General features: G+C 32.5%; 1 protein-coding gene across 1 annotated transcript; it reads left to right on the top strand.

The window, feature by feature from the left end:
• The first annotated feature begins 17,085 nt into the window (after nucleotides 1–17,085).
• Nucleotides 17,086–18,224, top strand: LOC120140260 (transcription factor MYB105-like). The gene is made up of 3 exons (XM_039155260.1): nucleotides 17,086–17,249; nucleotides 17,338–17,733; nucleotides 17,853–18,224. Exons 1-3 carry the CDS (start codon nucleotides 17,108–17,110, stop codon nucleotides 18,080–18,082), a joined length of 768 nt encoding a protein of 255 aa, XP_039011191.1. The 5' UTR covers nucleotides 17,086–17,107; the 3' UTR covers nucleotides 18,083–18,224.

Genomic DNA, 18,224 nt, shown 5'->3' with positions numbered 1-18,224 from the left:
CCTTTCCTAAAGGAGCAACCTGTTCATGCCGAATCCTCTAATCAACATCATAAAATTTTGAACGAGGAGAATCTTGGAGTAGAATTAGTTAACGATGTTACTCATGAATCTGCACCCATTTCTAATGATACTCCTTAAAATTCAAATCCTAAAAGAGGAAGAGGTAGGCCTTTAAAAATTAAAGCTAAATCAGTTTTAAGAGGCTCAGCAAATAGGTTCGAAAGTCTATCAACAGTTGAAGAAAATTCATCATTAAACGAGATGCCAGTAAAGAAAACAAGGCCAGCTGCTGCTGGAGTTGCTAAATTAATCAAAGAGTTAAAGTCAAAAAAGAAAGAACAAATCCAACAAGTAAAACGTACCTCAGAAGGAAATTCAGAGGGCTCTTCATCATCAATTTCCCAATGATAATTTGTTTTTGGAACACAAGGGGTTTCAATAACCCTCAAAAACAAAAAAAAAGTTCTGAACCGTGCTAATCTATTCAAAGTTGATGTTCTTTGTCTGTTAGAAACTCGAGTAAAACCTAAAAATTCCGCAAAAATCTTCAATACTACTTTAGGGAGTTGGAATGTTCTCACCAATTATGATTCTGCTATTAATGGTAGAATTTGGTTTATGTGGAAAAAAGGAATTGATATTTCTCTCTGTCATTCTACTGATCAAAGCATTACTGCTAATTATATTTTTAATAATACTCATTTTATTATCATTGCAATCTACGGTAGTAATAGTGGATCTTATAGAATATTTCTTTGGCAACACCTCAAAAACCTTAATACTAGGTTTGGATCACTCCCTTGGATTCTGGGAGGTGACTTTAATACCTATCTTCACCATAAAGAAAGCTCTGATTCTCTTCTCCTAGGACCTTATTCTTCCTCTGAAATGACTGATTTTCAAGAACTGGTTCATGATCTTTCCCTTTATGATCACCCTTTCTTTGGCCCTACCTATACTTGGAGCAATAAACAAAAAGATTCGTATCTTGCTAGGAAGCTTGATAGAGTGTTGATTAACACACATTGGGCTGTTTCATTTCAGAATTCTTTTGTCAAATTTACAGCCCCATGTCCTTCAGATCACTGTATGGCTCTTGCCTGGATCAACAAAGAGACTCAAACCAATAGGCCTAAGCCTTTTAAATTTTTCATTTTTTGGTCTAAGCATCCTAATTTCCTCGAACATATCCTCAATTCCTGGCAACAACCTTCCCAAGGAAATCCTATGATGAAGTTGTTTCTCAAGCTTAAACGCTTAAAACCTTGCTTGCAGAAGCTCAACAAGGATAACTATAGTGATATCTCTGTTAGAGTAAGGCTTAAAAAGAAAGAACTAGAACAAATTCAGATTTCAACTCTTAATGGAAACAATTCTTTAGTTAAATAATTGGATGTTCAAAAGGAGCTAAATGATTTAGAGGATATTGAGTACATATTCCTTAAACAAAAAGCGAAAGTTCAATGGATCAAAGAAGGAGATAAATGTACCAAACTTTTTCATTCTACCTTAGCCTCTAAAAATAAAAGAGACACCATTAGGATTCTTATTAATAATGAGGGTAAAAGGCTGGAGACTTAATATGATATGGCTAATGAAATTATTGATTTCTTTCATCATCAACTAGGTGAAACTGATCCTAAAGTTCAACCTCCTGACCCTTTTACCATGAGAAACTTGCTTCAAATCCATCTGCCTACTGAGGTTACTACTGATCTGATTAAAAATGTCACTACTGATGAAATCAAAGAAGCTTTATTTAACCAAGGTAATGACAAAGCTCCTGGTCCTGATGGTTTCACTCCTCTTTTTTTCAAACATTCCTGGTCTGTCATAGGGAATGATTTTGTTGATGCTGTCAAATACTTCTTTCAAGAGTCTCATATCCATCCAGCTTTTAATTCCACCATCATTATCTTGATCCCTAAAACCCATAATCCTAGCACAGTTAGGGACTTTATACCTATCTCTTGTTGTTCTGTAGTCTACAAAACTATAACTAAAATCCTTGTCAAAAGAATGAATCAGCTGTTGCCTAACCTTATATCTCTCAATCAAACCACTTTTGTGAGAGGCAGATCTATCATTGACAACACCCTCCTTGCTCAAGAATTAGTCAAAGGCTATGGTAGAAAGAACATTTCACCTAGATGTGCCCTTAAAATTGACTTACAAAAAGCCTTTGATTCCCTTAATTGGGATTTCATATCCTCAATTCTTAGAGCCATAGGACTACCTCCCATTTTCACAAAATGGATTGAAACTTGCTTCAAAGAAGCTAGATATTCCATTTCTTTTAATGGTAGTCTAATAGAGTACTTTAAGGGTCAGAGAGGTATTAGACAAGGAGACCCCTTATCTCCAATCCTTTTTGTGATAGCTATGAATATCCTCTCAAAAATTCTTAATCTTGCTGCTACTAGAGGTATTTTTGGATACCATCCTAAGTGCAAAAAACTTGGAATTACTCACTTGTCATTTGCTGACGACCTCTTAATCTTTTGCAAAGGAAATCTTGAATATATTGTTGGAGTTATAAGTGTTTTAAATCATTTTTATGTTTTATCTGGCCTGAACCTCAATATTAATAAAACAGAATTTTATGCGGCTGGAATACCAGATAGAACCTTGGACTCCATTAAATCTGTCACTAGTTTTAAACAAGGTTTCCTGCCTGTTAGGTACCTTGGAGTTCCACTTGTTACTCGGAAGCTTACTGAAAAAGACTGTCTACCTCTCTACGATACTATTAAACGTAGGCTTCATCATTGTTCTGGTAAACTTTTAAGCTATGATGGTCGTCTCGAGCTAATTAAAACTGTTCTCTACAGCGTTGTTAACTTTTAGAATAGACAATTCATTCTACCTCAGAAAGTTATCAATTGTCTAGAACAACTTTTCTCTTGCTTTCTTTGGAAAGGAAACGATACATCTGCTAAGGGCGCTAGGATAAGTTGGGATCGACTTTGCTGTCCCAAATCTGAAGGAGGTCTCGGGTTGAAAAACATTCATACCTGGAATAAAGCTTGCATGTTACAACTCATTCAAAAAATAATGGCTGGTGAGGGCTCTTTATGGGTTGCTTGGATTCACTGCTATGTTATTAAAAATAACGATCTAAATGACATTAATGTTAATCCTTCCCATAGCTGGACCATCAAAAAGCTAATAAAAATTAAAAGTGAAGCCTTTTCTTTTTTATCTACTGGTACCACGAATATAAAAGATTTATAGGATAATATAAGAGTTCATAGGGATAAGGTTTCTTGGCATAAGGTGATTTGGTTTCCTTTTCACATCCCAAAGATAAGCATTATCTCTTGGATGGCAATTCTGGATCGGCTCCCTACTCGTGATAGGCTTATTAGAATGAGTATTGCGTCTGAAAGTCTTTGTATTCTATGCAATGAGGATCATGAATCTAGAAATCATTTGTTTGTTGACTGTACTTATGCTACTTCTCTATGGAATTCTATTATGAATCTATCTAGAATGAGAGATACTCACAGGTCTTGGGATTCAAGGCTTCAATGGGTTGCTCAAACATGGAAAGGCAAGTCTCTTCTTTCTACTGTAATGCGGATCGCCTGGACTGCTTTCATATACTTCATTTGGGAAGAGAGAAACAGAAGATTATTCAACAGAGGTACAAGAACAACAGAGCAACTTCTCAAGGCTATAAAGGAGCTTGTTCGAAACAAAATCAGTGACAAGGGTTTTTAATAGAATAGACTATGTTAATTCTAGACTTTGTAATTATTGGGGTATAGACTAACTCTGGTAAATATGTGTTTTTACTCCCATTTGGGTTGATTGATGTATGTTTTGAACCTTTTCTATTTGGGTAATAAAATTCTACTTAACCAAAAAAAATGCAAATAGATCTGACTGCATCGGCAAAAAAAACAACAATAAGGGATCAAGATATTGAAAGACCACCGACAATCGCAAATAAGAATCGAGCGGTGTGAGAAAACTATATTTGAACGCAAATCACATATCTAAATTCATCCGAGGGTCCAAAGCATGACAAATCATAAGGATAACAATACGCGCTATTTTTATCAGTTGAGGTGATTCAAATCAAACCCTGAGAAAATTAAATGATAAGATCGGCCAAACAACCAATAAAAAGACTAAAACGTATCATAAGACGGACAAAAATATACTATAAAGATAGAGAAAAAATGTCATGAAGACATAATTATAAAAAAAAAATCAAATATGTTTATAGAAAAATAAGGAAAGACAATAAATACAGACAGTAAATAACCCACATCAAGATTGATGCCAACAACCAATCAAGAAAAAGTAAGAGAAAAGAAAAATTACATTCACGTCAAAATCTAAATAATATAATTGAGTGATACAACATCGCAGATGTATGGCTTAGATTTGGCCGCTTTATATATATAGTATGATTAACTGTCATGCATGCTGTTTTTAATTTCTTATCCAAATTTGAGCAAAGTGAATTGTTTATTGCTTCGAATTGGCCAGCATGATCATGGCTTCTCTAGGAGGAGCAGGGGGGGGGGGGGCATTAATTAGGGGTGCCTTAAACCAGATATAAGTTTAAACTGGGTACAAAGTTTTTCGTTATGATGGACAAATCTATCTTGTATATTTTTAATCAGATCCAACATTCGAATTGATATTTTGAATTGAGAATCGATAATGTAATAAATTTGGAATACATTATTAGATTAAAATTTATAATTATATTTTTAATGCATATTATCATCATAAAATCAAGTGATCAATTATGTTATAAAAGTTATAAGATATTAGAAATATCATGAAAATAAAATTTTATATATTATTAAAGTTGTATTTATAATTTAACAAGTGACAAAATTATAAATACATACAATAATTGATTCTTAAATCAGCTATATAAAGATATTATTATCCCAAGAAATTGATCATTTCGTATTTTCTCTTGTCCTCTCAAGAGTTTATACTTAATGGGGCATTTGGATGTGGGAATGTGAGATTCTCATGGGAATGAAATCTATATTCCCTCGTTTGGTTAGCCGGGAATCTCATTCTCGATAATGTAAGATTACCAATAGTGAATTTTTGGGGTATATTATCGGGAATGTCATTACCTCCATTTCCTTAGGTATTGTTGGATTACCGACGTTTTGGACTAAAATGCCCTTAAAAAAATTTCTTTCAAAAATATCATTTTTCTGATGTTGAATAATAAAAATTCTACAAAGGTTAAATTACAAATTTATCCTTAAACTATTTTAGATTTACAAAAAAAGTCTATAATTAAAATTTTATATGAAGTTCAGGGGTTAAAATAAAATTTTACCCTTTCATTAAACCATTTTATTTTTTTCAATTTTGTAAAAAAATTATATAAATTTTATGAATTTAAACTTTTTAAAGAAAATGTATAAATATTTTCCAACTTGTTAAAAAAACAAATATATAATAAGGACAATTTGGTCAAATATACATTCCAATAATCTTTTATTCCTTTAACCAAACACGATAATCTTACATTCCTGCTAAACCAACTAAACACAAAATACAACATTCCCAGTAATCCTATTCCCTGGTAATCTTACATTTCCACTGGTAATCTTACATTCCGTGAACCAAACGCACCCTAAGAGACACATATCTTCTTGTAATTCATGTGTTTATTGATTGGCTCAAAGCAAAGCTAATATTTATCCGAGTTTCAAGCAACAACTGTGATAATAAATGTGACAATTATAAGGTATTTTTATGTGAGCATTATATTTGTCAAAAAATTAGTCTTTTGTTCGAGATGGTTTATTGTCAATGTTTGATTACTACAACAAGAATATCGTTAACTATTAGTATTACTGTACAAAGACTTGGTATTAGTGTAATGTTTGGTATCTTGAGATTAGAATTAGTCATTATTTTGAATATATTATTTTCTTATGAATATTAATGTGAGCTTGTTGTTTATTTTGTTCCATACTCAGTTAGTTCTTCTACCGTCACAATTTCTACTAATATCAATTCATTTTTCATGTTTAATGGGATGAATGTCAAAGAAAGGAAAAACACTTATAGTGTTGGCTGTATGGTCATAGACATGCATTAAGGGAAGAAAAACATGTACCTTTCAATGCGGAAAACAATCATATAAAACGGAACTTTGAGAGGTGATATCGTTTAAATTGCATGAACCTAATGTTCATGAAACACAACATTCCAAAAGCCTTTAGGGACACATAATCTGAAGAGATTACTAAGGTTAAAGTATTCTTTGACGAAATTGAAAAACGTTTTGCTAAAAAAGATAAGGTCGGGATGAAATCACTTCTGACTTTTTTAATGTCTATGAAGTATAAAGGTCAAAGAAATATGAGGGAGTAAGTTATGAGAATATTCCATATTTCTTTAAAACTTAAGGCGATAAAGATTGAGTTCTGAAGATTTACTTGTTCTTATAGTTCTGGTATCGCTTCCTGCACAGTTTAATCAATTTAAAATCAATTATAACAATCAAAAGGAGAAATAGACTCTAAATGAGCTTATTTCTCATTGTGTGCAAGAGGAATAAAGGTTGAAGCAAGATAAATCTAAAAGTGCTCACTTGGTTTGTGCCTCAAAAGATGAGAGCGAGAAAAGGAAACATCATAATGAAGATGTTAAAGGTCCAGCCAGAAGAAACAACAACAAGATAAAGAATGTTTTTTTTAATAAGTTTGGACATATGAAGAAAGATTGTACCAAATATCACGCTCGACGTACAAAGAAAAATATTATTATTACTTTGGTATGTTCTAAGGTTAATTTAGCTTCAATAATATAAACACTTGATGGATATATTTTAGTGCTATGACTCACATAAGTGTTTCTATGCAGGATTGCTTAAATTACCGAAAGCCAAGTAATGGTGAAAGGCACAACTTTGTGAGCGAGGTAAAATCGGTAAAGGTGGAAACAATAAGACATTTTAGGTTGCTATTAGGAAATGGTTTTTATTTGAATTTATAAGACACTTTCTTTGTATTGTCTTTTCGGAGGAATTTGATTTCTATTTTTTTATTGGACAAATTTGGATATTATTGTTCATTTGAAAATAATTAGTTTACTTTGTCTTAAATTCAAATATTGTTAGAATTGGTTGTTTGAATGCATATGACAACCTTTATTTACTAGATATAATTGCATCTTATAATGAAACATTGCACGTGGAATCACATGGTACTAAACATAAATTAAATAAGAAAAATTCAGTATCATTATGGCATAAGAGTTGAGTGTTTAGTGTCTTAGGGTCTCTTGATTTTACAGACATTAATGTACATGTTTACTTTATCAAGGGAAAACATACAAAAACTAAGATTAGGTGCCAACAAATCTATAGATGTCTTATAATTAATTCATATGGATATTTGTGGATCATTCCCTATAACATCCTACGAGATCTTAATCTTTGGATGTAGTCAAAGCTTATAAAGTTGAAGTTGAGAATCAACACAACAAAAGGATTAAGAAAGTCAGATCTGATCGTGGTGATGAGTACTAAGGTAAATATGATGGCTCAAGTGAACAACATCCAAAAGTATTTGCTAAATTCTTAGACCAATGTGATATTCTCCCATATTACTCCATGTTAGGATCACCTAGTATGAATGGTATAACTGAGAGACGTAATAAGACTCGTAAAGATATGATAAAAAGTATGATCGATCATTCTACCTTACCCAGGTCTCTCCAGGGATAAGCATTAAAGACAACAATTTACATTATGAATAGAGTACGGATTAAAGCAACTATAATAGCACCATATGAACTTTGGATAGGTCAAAATACTAGTTTAAAACACTTTCATATTTGAGAATGTCCAGCTGAGGCAATACCTTATAAGCCACATGAAAATAAATTTGACTCCAAAATAGCACATTATGATCCTACAATTAAGAAAATTTGAGACGAAAAATGCAACATTTTTTTAGTGATATTGAGTTTGGAGGGAGAAATAAGGTTAAAGATGGATGAATTAAATTCTAATTCAGTTCCTATAACTTTTAATGGTGTTCATTTTTTTATACCTATTATTAATTAAGAAGTGAAAGCAAAACCTTAACAAGACAATATTGAACATCTCCTTATTCAAGATAAGATAATTATTTCACAAGAACAAACTCAATAACCTCAAGAACAAGTGTCATTAAGGGATTCACGAGAGAAATGAGAAATGTTATTTTGGATGATTACATTGTATTATTTCAAGAAATTGAAGATGATTCAATCAACTTTCATCATACCATAAAAAGTACTAACTCTAAAAAGTGGATTAGTCATGTAAGAAGAGTACACTACAACCAAATAGGTCTATAGCGGCATTATTGGCAGCGTTTTGATAGCAAACGCCGCTAACTTTACATATATAGTGACATTTATAGTCAAATAGCCACAAAATATCAACATTAGCGGCGTTTTTAGATAAACGCCGCTAGAAACTAATACTTTAGTGGCGTTTTTGAGAAAAATGCCACAATAGATTAAACATATAGTGGTGTTTGTAATTACAAACGACGCAATTGTTGTTGTCCCATACCCTTTAGTGGTGTTTATAAAAAACGGCACAATAGACTAAACATATAGTGGTGTTTGTAGTTGCAAACGCCACAATAGATATGTAATTTGTGGCTTTTTTTTTAATAAACGACGAATTAGTCTCATCAATTTGTGGCATTTTAAAAAAACGTTGTTATTGCAATCATTTTGTGGCATTTGAATTTACAAACACCGCGAAGGTTATATCTTAAATCATGCGAAACCCTTTCCCCCTTTCCATCTGTTTCTTTACCTATTTTCAATTATCCCAGACATTTACTCCACAAAACTATTTTGCCCGTTACCGTTCGAAGCCATCATCGCCTCCAATGTCACGCCATTCAACACCGTCGTGCGACTACCGCCGTCAAGGTAAACATTTACATATTGCATTTTCAGACATTAAAAACCGGCTGCTTTGTTTTTACAAAAGTGTAAATCTGGATTCTGTGAATATCAGAATGCAAAAGAAGCAAAAGTGTAAATCTGGATTCTATGGGGTTTAAGGTTTACTCTAGTTTTGCTTTCAGTTTTATTCCATTAGAAGTTATGACCATGCACGAGGTTGATGGAATCTAGAAGGTAAAAAGCTAGTGTGCAAGCCAATTAACCTTGCAAAACTGTCAACATGTTTAGAATTTCCATAGAATCTGTGACTATCAGCCTTATCTTGCCTCAATGTAGAAATCGATGTTTTCAATGGTAGAATTGCAAGTTGTCCACAACAATTATCTGAAGTTGTTACGATCTGATAAATTTATCGATGCATGGCCGGTATCATCATGTATGAATATGTTTAAAACTTGTATTGAATGTCGCAGGTTGTGTTACTTCCTGCAGAGAAGTTTGAACTTTTCCTTTAACTTCCCCACAATGTATTTTGTTCTTTTCTGTTTTATATCGTCATGCCGAATTTTCTCAAATTAATTAAAACACAAATAAAATTGATGTAGAAGGAAGAATGAAGCCTTAATTTGCAAGTGGAAGTAGAGAAAGAAGCCTAGCAGCTGTTAATGGTAGGATCTTTTCTAGTTTTTGTCTCGTGAATTGGTATCTTAATTACATGATTTTAGGTAAAATGTTTTTATTGGATTTCTCAGAAATTAACAAGATTGTGTTGAGCAATTTTGCGATTAGCACCTGGATTGTCCTTTTGATGCTGCAGATAATTGTTTATGTTCCAGTAGAGTTATGTTAATGATTCACAATGTTTTTTTTTTCTTGGGTGGTTGCCACTGATTTCCCAGACAAATCTGTCGTAAAGTCGGATAATGAGTGGTTCTTCTTCTGCTCTCGTGGGAGAAAGTACCCGAATGGTTCACAAAGTAGACATGCAACTGAACAGGGTTACTGGAAAACCACAGGGAAAGAGCACAATGCCAAGTTGGGTTCTAATGTGATTGGTACCAAGAGGACTCTTGTGTTTCACACAAGTCGTGCACCAAGAGGGGAAAGAACAGAATGGATCATGCACGAATACTGCATAGACGGAAAGTCCCAGGAGATAAATCTTCATAACTATTGAACATATAATGGTTTCAATAAATTTAAATTAATCAGAAGACTGGTTGCCCTGCTTCGTATTAGGGAGACATATATTGCAGGTTCACGTTTGTAGTCAAGCCATATCAATAGATGCGGTTCACTGATTTGAGCTCAATATTTGGCTAAATATTCATGTTTCATTTGCTTTCTGAATTTGTAGGATTCCCTAGTTGTTTGCCTCCTTATGAAAAATAGCGAGTTTCGTCTGAATAACACATCAAAACCAGACTCCTCGGACTACACCATTTATGCATGACAACAACTGTGCTACCTTAGATGGTGCTACTGACCATACTGGAACTTCCGAACTGGACAAAGCCTATTTGAAGAAGGGTACTAGTAGTTATGATTCTCATTCTATTGGGCAATTCAATTCCGCATCTGAATCCTAACCGGATAATCAAATTGAGGAAGCATAAGGCACGACAACACTTGCTGCCAAGACTATGAAGCAGAGAGAGAATCAACATTTCAGAAAAAATATGAAGAACTTTAAAATCAAATTGAAGCTATGAAGCAGATGATGTAGTAGAATCAAACGAAGAATTCATCATCCTAGGTGTTTTCTTAGGTTAATGCTTTGTTTATTTTATTGAAAAATGTTGAACTACATTATATTTAACTTGGATGTTTATAAATTTTGATTTATTTATGTTTTTATGTATTATTACTTAATTCGAGTCGTAATTAAATTTAAGATGGTTATTGGATATTGTTACAGGCTAAATTTGGGTAATACAAAATAGGAAGAAGATATGTTGAAAATCAGTTTCAATTAACGACGTTTTAGGGGCAAAATACCACTAACGAAGTGTATATTTGGTGGCATATTTAGGAAAAAACGCCGCTAAATGACCAACCTATTGCGACATTTGTGACTAAAAACGCCGCTAAATATCAAACATGTTGCGGGAAAACGCCTATAAATATCAAACCTATTGCGGTGTTTGTGCCAAAAAGCCACGATATGGCGAACATGTTGCGGTGTTTGTATACTAAAACGCCGCTATATAACCTGACCTTTAGCAGCGTTTTAGTATACAAATGCCTCTACATAACCTGACTTTTAGCGGCGTTTATTAGTAGAAAACACCACTAATTGTTGCAGCGTTTGTATTAGCGGCTTTTTTTGCACCGATAGCATTTTTAGCGGCGCTTTTAAACGCAACTATAAGACAAAAAAAGCCGCTATAGACCAGTTCTGTTGTAGTGGTATAATCCCATGCAAGACAATAAAATTTGGGAAGTTGTCTCATTAACTGAAGATGCAAAAACCAATTGATTGCAAATGGATATTTAATACCAAGAGGGATTCAAATTGCAATGTGGAAATGTATAAGGCATGTCTTATAGTTAAAGGATATAATCAAAAGGAGGACATTGACTTTACATAGAATTTCTCTTCAATTTCATCGAAAGACTCTTTTAGGACAATCATGATGCTTGTTACTCATTTTGATCTTGAGTTACACTAGATGAATGTTAATATTATGTTTTTAAATAGAAACATTGAAGAAACAATCTATATGGTGCAACTGAACCGAAAAATTGAGTCGGGAGATCCAAAAATATAGTTTGCAAATTAACTAAATCTATATATGGACTCAAGCAAGCTTCACGACAATGGTACCACAAATTTCATCAAATAGTCATCTCTTTCGATTTTGAGATAAATATTATTAATTATTGTGTGTACGGCAAGTTTCATCAAGTAGTCATCTCATCAAATTAAACCTTAATTTCATTTTTTTAGTCCTTAAAGTTTTAGTCAAATAAAACCCTAGTCCCCATTTTTTAAGTCCCTATTAATCTTACAATTAAGCAATTATCCCTTTTTAATATTATCCTAATTCTGTCATTGATGTTAGACATAGTTTCTTAAAGGTGACTTATATACCAATCGAACTATTTTTTTAAAAAAAAAAGAAAAGAAAATGACAATTTACTTTATAAACTAGCCAAACGTTGTGTTAACGCAGAGTAAATATTTTGATAGCAGTCTGATTAAGATTTAACCTAAGGTGAAATTTGCATATGTAACTTTTATTCTACGGTTCTATTCTTTTCTATAAATCTAAGGTGAATATAAGATAATATATGTTCAAAGACTCTCATTCCTTTAATAATGAAGGCTCATATCCATGCATATACATACTTGCACTCAGAATCTCAAGAAATAACAATAGATCCTTTAACCATAGAGATCATTTGGCTCGTGATACAAAGTTACATATCCTATTTAACATTTATTCAGGTATTGTGTTAAAGTTGAGGCGCTCTCAATTCTTTTCCTAAAAATAGTCAAAAGAAAACGACAATCTGATGGAGAAGGAAATATTACTGACCCCATTTTACCGGGAATTAGGTTAAAAAACTTAACCCCAAAGATTTGGACAATTAATGTAAAATATTATGAGAGGGTTGTTTTGGAAGTTATCATAAGGAAAAAGGAAACAGGTGAAAGATGGTAGGTCCGAACTGAGCTTTGGATTTTAATGTCTTTGTTGGTACCTCTTTCCATATATTTGAATACTCACATTGTAATTGCATGGAACGGTTGTTTTGTTATGCAGATCAAAAGGAAAAGGGTTAAATTCCCTTGTGGGTCCCTGCACCATTTTTCTTATACCGTCCCTAAACCACTCTTAAATCCGAGATAATCGCATGCTTAGACATACACAAATGACGGTCTCCAAAATGTTACAGTAACAATGATGTAAAACTAAAAATGAATCGATTTGGGTTCATGCATTAAGTGACAAACGTAAACTTTTATGTTATGGACGAATTTATAAAATTTTAGGGAAAAATAAATTTTCAATAAAAATATAAAAAAATACTTAAATTATATGAGAGTTTGAAATTTTCAGAAGACAACCGTCCTCATTAGCCTCCTCGGTCTAATTATAAGCAAATTAGTTACCTACCGATAAAGGGAGCAAATAATATTTGGATATTTAACTTTACTTACTCTTTTCACATCATTTTAAAACATAATCTTGTATTTTTACTTCTTTGTTTAAAAATTAAAAGTATAAGGACTAAATTTTTAAATTTTATAAGTTACTCCTAAACCTATGGTATAAGGACCGACTAGGTAGTTATCCAACAAAGATCAAAATGGACTTGTTTTTCTTCCTCTTTTTGGTGAGTGAAGATTCAAATTTTATAGCTAGGTAAGAAGAAATAAATAAAAATAGACTTAAATGATCTCTAATGAAATTAATGGTTAACCAACTAATCAATGATATCATGTACAAAATAACCAATATTTGGATTAACTATCTAAGAAGGGTAATTAAATTAGGTGTCCGTAACATATTTATATCACTTATTTATTGTAGTACGTTGTAAAAATAATATATATTTATTAAAAGTTGATCGATTTTGTTATATATTTTTTGAGGTTATCTTTGAAAATTACCAACTCTCTGTCAGTAGATGCCTTCATATAAGTTTCATCGTTTATCGAAATTTCTAAGGAATTCGTATCCTTCGGAACACATGAGTATCATAGCCTCCTAGCTAACTATAGTGCATAGATAATATTTCTGACGGACACACATGACCTAACAGAGCAAAATTCAAGATCTGACAACTAGATCTGTTTAGTCTATTGACCTACGAGTAGTCATAATGATCTTATGCCTTACACCATCAATTATGGTCTTTATAAATACATTTTAACTACGAATATGAAATAATCCTCTCTATTTCCTTCTTTTTTTTCATTACCTATCTTCTTCCTTATGTTTTCATCTCTACCAAAAGAGAAACACCAGCCAACAATTGTATACTCTAACTATAATTCTCTATTCAAAATAAAAAAATAAACCATCAACAATAGATAAAATAAACTTATTTTCGTCAATAAATTCCGTTCATAGGTTAGATTGCTTACTTCACTAAATGATAAAATAAATTGAATGTACTCAAAAATTTTAAACAGAAATAGTAAAATATTGTAAAACTGAAGAAATATAGACATTAATGAGCAAGTAAATATAAGATGGAATGGGGCCAGGCAGGCAGCAGTGGGCACGTTTGTTTTTGTTAAGCTAGAGAGAATCCCATTATTGATGAAAAAGAGAGAGGCAGGGCAGAGGGTTGTCTGGTTTCAGGAGAGTTTACACGTGACATGAGGTGACATCCACACGTGTGTAACTGATGAAAGGGAACAAATGATGAACATATATTCAAAACACCACCCGCAGTTACTTGAGGATATTAAAAAGGGACACATGCATAATCTTATATTAGTACGATGGATTTTTAAAAATTTAAGAGTTGACGAATTTATGAAATGATAGAAAAATGAAAACAAATAATTAATTAAAAAATATAAAAAATATTTAAAAATTTAAAAATTTTAAAAATTGTCCTCGTTCATCCATTCCATCCACCCTGACATTATATACATTCATATGAATCATACAATGGACTGTGAGTTTTTGTTTTGATTGCAGATATTGAAGTCGCTGAAACAGTGCAGCTGATATAATGGCAGATATATGTAGTCATGAACCCAACAACTTCCTTTTGTTTACATCTTCGGTAAATATAATTTTAAGCGTCTGAACTTTATTTCAAAGTTCAATTTGACATTTAAATTTTTATTTAATTCAGTATATAAATTTGATCTTAAGGTTTAATTTGATATTTAACTTTTTTATCTAATTATCTAAATCTGATTTTTTTATTTAAATTTATATGTAAACCAGGCAAAAGTATAAAAAAAAGGCAGTATAATTTAAGGCTAAAAATAATAAAAATAGGCATGACAAAAAATATTATAAAAGAGTATAATATTTTAGGTTAGATTCAACTTAAAATGTTGCATTCTTCGTAACATTTTCGGTTGAACTTAAAATATTACGAAAAATGTAACATTTTCTGTTGTCGACCGAAAATGTTATGAAGAATGTAACATTTCAGACGCAACCTAAAATGTTACATTCTTCATAACAATTTCGGTCGCACTCATTTTCGTTATTTTTTAACCTTAATTTATTAGGTTGTATTGCAGAACTACCCATAAACTAGACTTTATAGTTTATTTGGTTTAAATAAATCACTTATCATAAGTATCAATTTAGACTAAAAAAGAAGGTGTCATCTTATCAGAGAATATCTAAGGAGAATCTTATCATATTCAGTGTGATTTGTATGAAGGGAAATGACTATACTAATTGATATGATTAGATATGACTATATGTTATTTCCTTAGATAGGAGTCCTTGTATGATTTGAGCATATTTTAGTCGTCAGTGTAAATGATCTAGACCTTTCGATGTAGGAAGAATTAGCTATAAATAAATACATTCTCCATCTCATTAGGGGCATACAAAAAAAGAGAGGTGGAGAATAAGGAGAGAGAAAAAGAGAGTTACCCAAAGAATTATAATTTGAAGAATAAGAGCAATAAAAGAGAAATTTTGTTTAAAGATTAGACCTAAATTATCCTCATTTTTATTTTATTATTTTACAACCTTAATCTTTGTTAGTTTACAGTAACAACCATTTCAAGTGAATTTTTGGTAATATGCATATACAGTAAGGGGTAAAATTTAAGTATTCGACCTTACCTAACTCAAAAAGGTGGGTGACAACTATAAAATGATAAATGTTCACTTTAAGTCGAGATTCGATCTCGGGACTCTCAAAAGATCGTTCCGACAATTATACTCAGATTTCACATATTTTTTTTTATTTGAAAATCCTTTTGAAACAGGATAAGATAAAAATAAAATATTTTAATTTAATAAATTTAATTCAAATAATTTAATTTGAAAAGCTAAAAGAACTTAGGGTAAAGTACATAAATGATCCCGACTATAGGTTATTGCTTTGTTGAATCCTCAGACTATTGAAAGTTACAAAATGATCCTCTGACTATAAGATTGTGCTTTATTGAGTCCTCCAACTATTAAAAGTTACAAAATATTCATCTACCTATTCATATATATGTTCCAAACTAATCCTTCTTCGTTAAAAAATTGAGAACCATCTAAGTTGGACGCTAATCTACTCACTGAGATATGATAGAAAACTGATCCCATAACTATTTGAGTTGTATTTTGTGGATTGAGTCTCTGTTTACATTATATTGTCGAGTCAGTGCTTGAAAGTAATGATGATGCCAATAGACATCATTAAAATATTTTTTTATCATATCTCAATCAGTAGGTTAATGTTCAACTCAGACGACCGTCAAATTTTAATAGAAAAGAGTTTGAAACATATGAATAATCGTGTGACCATTTTGTAACTTTTAATAATTAGAGGACTCAACAAAGCAATGCCCTATAGTTGAGGGATGATTTTGTAACTTTTAAAAGTCGATAGACTCAATAAAGCATTACCCTATAGTCGGAGACCATTTATGTACTTTACCCAAAAACTTAATTTGATTAATTAATTTTTTTCCGAATTGAACATATATACTCACCTTGACAAGTATAGATTTGTGTAAGTTTGCACAAGCACTATGAAGTAGCGTAGGACAGTGTGTGCTTTGAAAGAAAGGATCAAAGCTGTTGAGTTTGAGCAGCTTCTTTTATTTTCTATCAGACACTATTGAAATCAACTCTTCCAACAGAACACACACTAATTCGTGTGAAAATTCTTTTTTTTTTGTTTGTTAGATATACAACGAAAACCCATAAAAACTTTCCACCAAATCTCTAATTTTATTATTATTATTTGTTTTTTTTTTTTTGGCAGACTGTCACTTATTTTGCTTACCAAAACCTCTGATATCTCTCTCCCTTTCTTTGTTTCTTTACCTGCAATCTGCACTTTCTTTTTGCCGTTCTGGGATATGAAGATGACCTTGCAACAGTTCCACAACACCTCCTGTTTTCATCACCAACAAAACCGTAATAATAATGGCACCACCTTATATCCAACTTCAAACTCATCAATGGAGTCCATGGATTCTCTTTCTCTTTTTCCATATTTCTTTGCAGAAGAAGAAGAAGATCATTTCTCTAAAGCCTCCATGAAAGATCATGTTGGGGTTTCAAAGGTTTGCTCCAGAGGGCATTGGAAACCAGCTGAGGACTTCAAACTCAGGGAACTTGTTGCTTTATATGGCCCTCAGAACTGGAACCTTATAGCTGAGAAATTGCAGGGAAGAACAGGTAAATTAAGAATCACTACTACAAGAAACATACATTAATTATTCCTTAGTTCTTGTTTTGTGTTTGATTATTCTTCTCTTTTTTGAAGGTAAAAGCTGTAGATTAAGGTGGTTTAATCAGCTTGATCCGAGGATCAATAAAAAGGCTTTCACAGAAGAAGAAGAAGAGAGGCTAATGGCAGCTCATAGAGCTTATGGGAACAAATGGGCAATGATTGCTAGGTTTTTCCCTGGTAGAACTGATAATGCTGTTAAAAACCATTGGCATGTGATAATGTCCAGAAAATATAGAGAGCAAGCTAGTGCCTACAGAAGGAGAAAGCTAAGTCATCATCAAGCTGTTGAAAATGGCAACCCTTATTTAGCTGGTTCGAATTCAAGGGGTGAAACAAATGGTGAAGATTTGTTGCTTGCAGGGTCAAACTCTAAAAGCTGCAACACCAACAACACTTGTGAAAACCCCACACCCTTGTATTTCTTTTCTGGTTTGTTCATTTTTTGTTTACTACTTTTGGCTACATTTTGAACAAATCTTTCATATGTCTAGTCATGGTCATCCTGGGGAAAGATATTTACTAGTTTCACGTTTTATTAAATGTTTCAGATGATGGTACTCGCAGAAACAGTAGGCAATGGAAAATGGTGCAGGATGAAACGATGATAATGCAACAATCATGTAATCATCAGGCATCAGCTGGTAATTTCTCCGACTCCATGGCATCGGCATCTCAGGTCACGGTGAATGAACCATCATCGCCATCAGCGAGCCATTTTGAGACCATTACTGTACCGTCATCTCCCACATTTATAGATTTTCTTGGAGTAGGAGCTTAATGGAAAGAACCCAAGGGTTCCTAAACCAGGTAAAAAAAAAACTAGCTGTGACATGATTGCAGAGGGAAAAGAGAAAGGATCTTTGTTGAGTCATCAGCATGATCTTTGTCGATGTAAAACCATTGTCGCAAATTCCAAAAGT

This window comes from Hibiscus syriacus, unplaced genomic scaffold, assembly GCF_006381635.1.
Source record: "Hibiscus syriacus cultivar Baekdansim isolate YM2019G1 unplaced genomic scaffold, ASM638163v2 tig00110783_pilon, whole genome shotgun sequence".
Taxonomy (NCBI): domain Eukaryota; kingdom Viridiplantae; phylum Streptophyta; class Magnoliopsida; order Malvales; family Malvaceae; genus Hibiscus; species Hibiscus syriacus.
This window is presented reverse-complemented; position numbering and strand designations above follow the sequence as displayed.

Bases quoted from the DNA above. Each gene is read 5' to 3' on its own strand.
- LOC120140260 (XM_039155260.1), top strand. From the start codon at position 17,108: ATGAAAGATCATGTTGGGGTTTCAAAGGTTTGCTCCAGAGGGCATTGG. The intron at 17,250-17,337 runs GTAAATTAAGAA...TCTTTTTTGAAG, and splicing joins GAAATTGCAGGGAAGAACAG to GTAAAAGCTGTAGATTAAGG. The intron at 17,734-17,852 runs GTTTGTTCATTT...TAAATGTTTCAG, and splicing joins ACCCTTGTATTTCTTTTCTG to ATGATGGTACTCGCAGAAAC.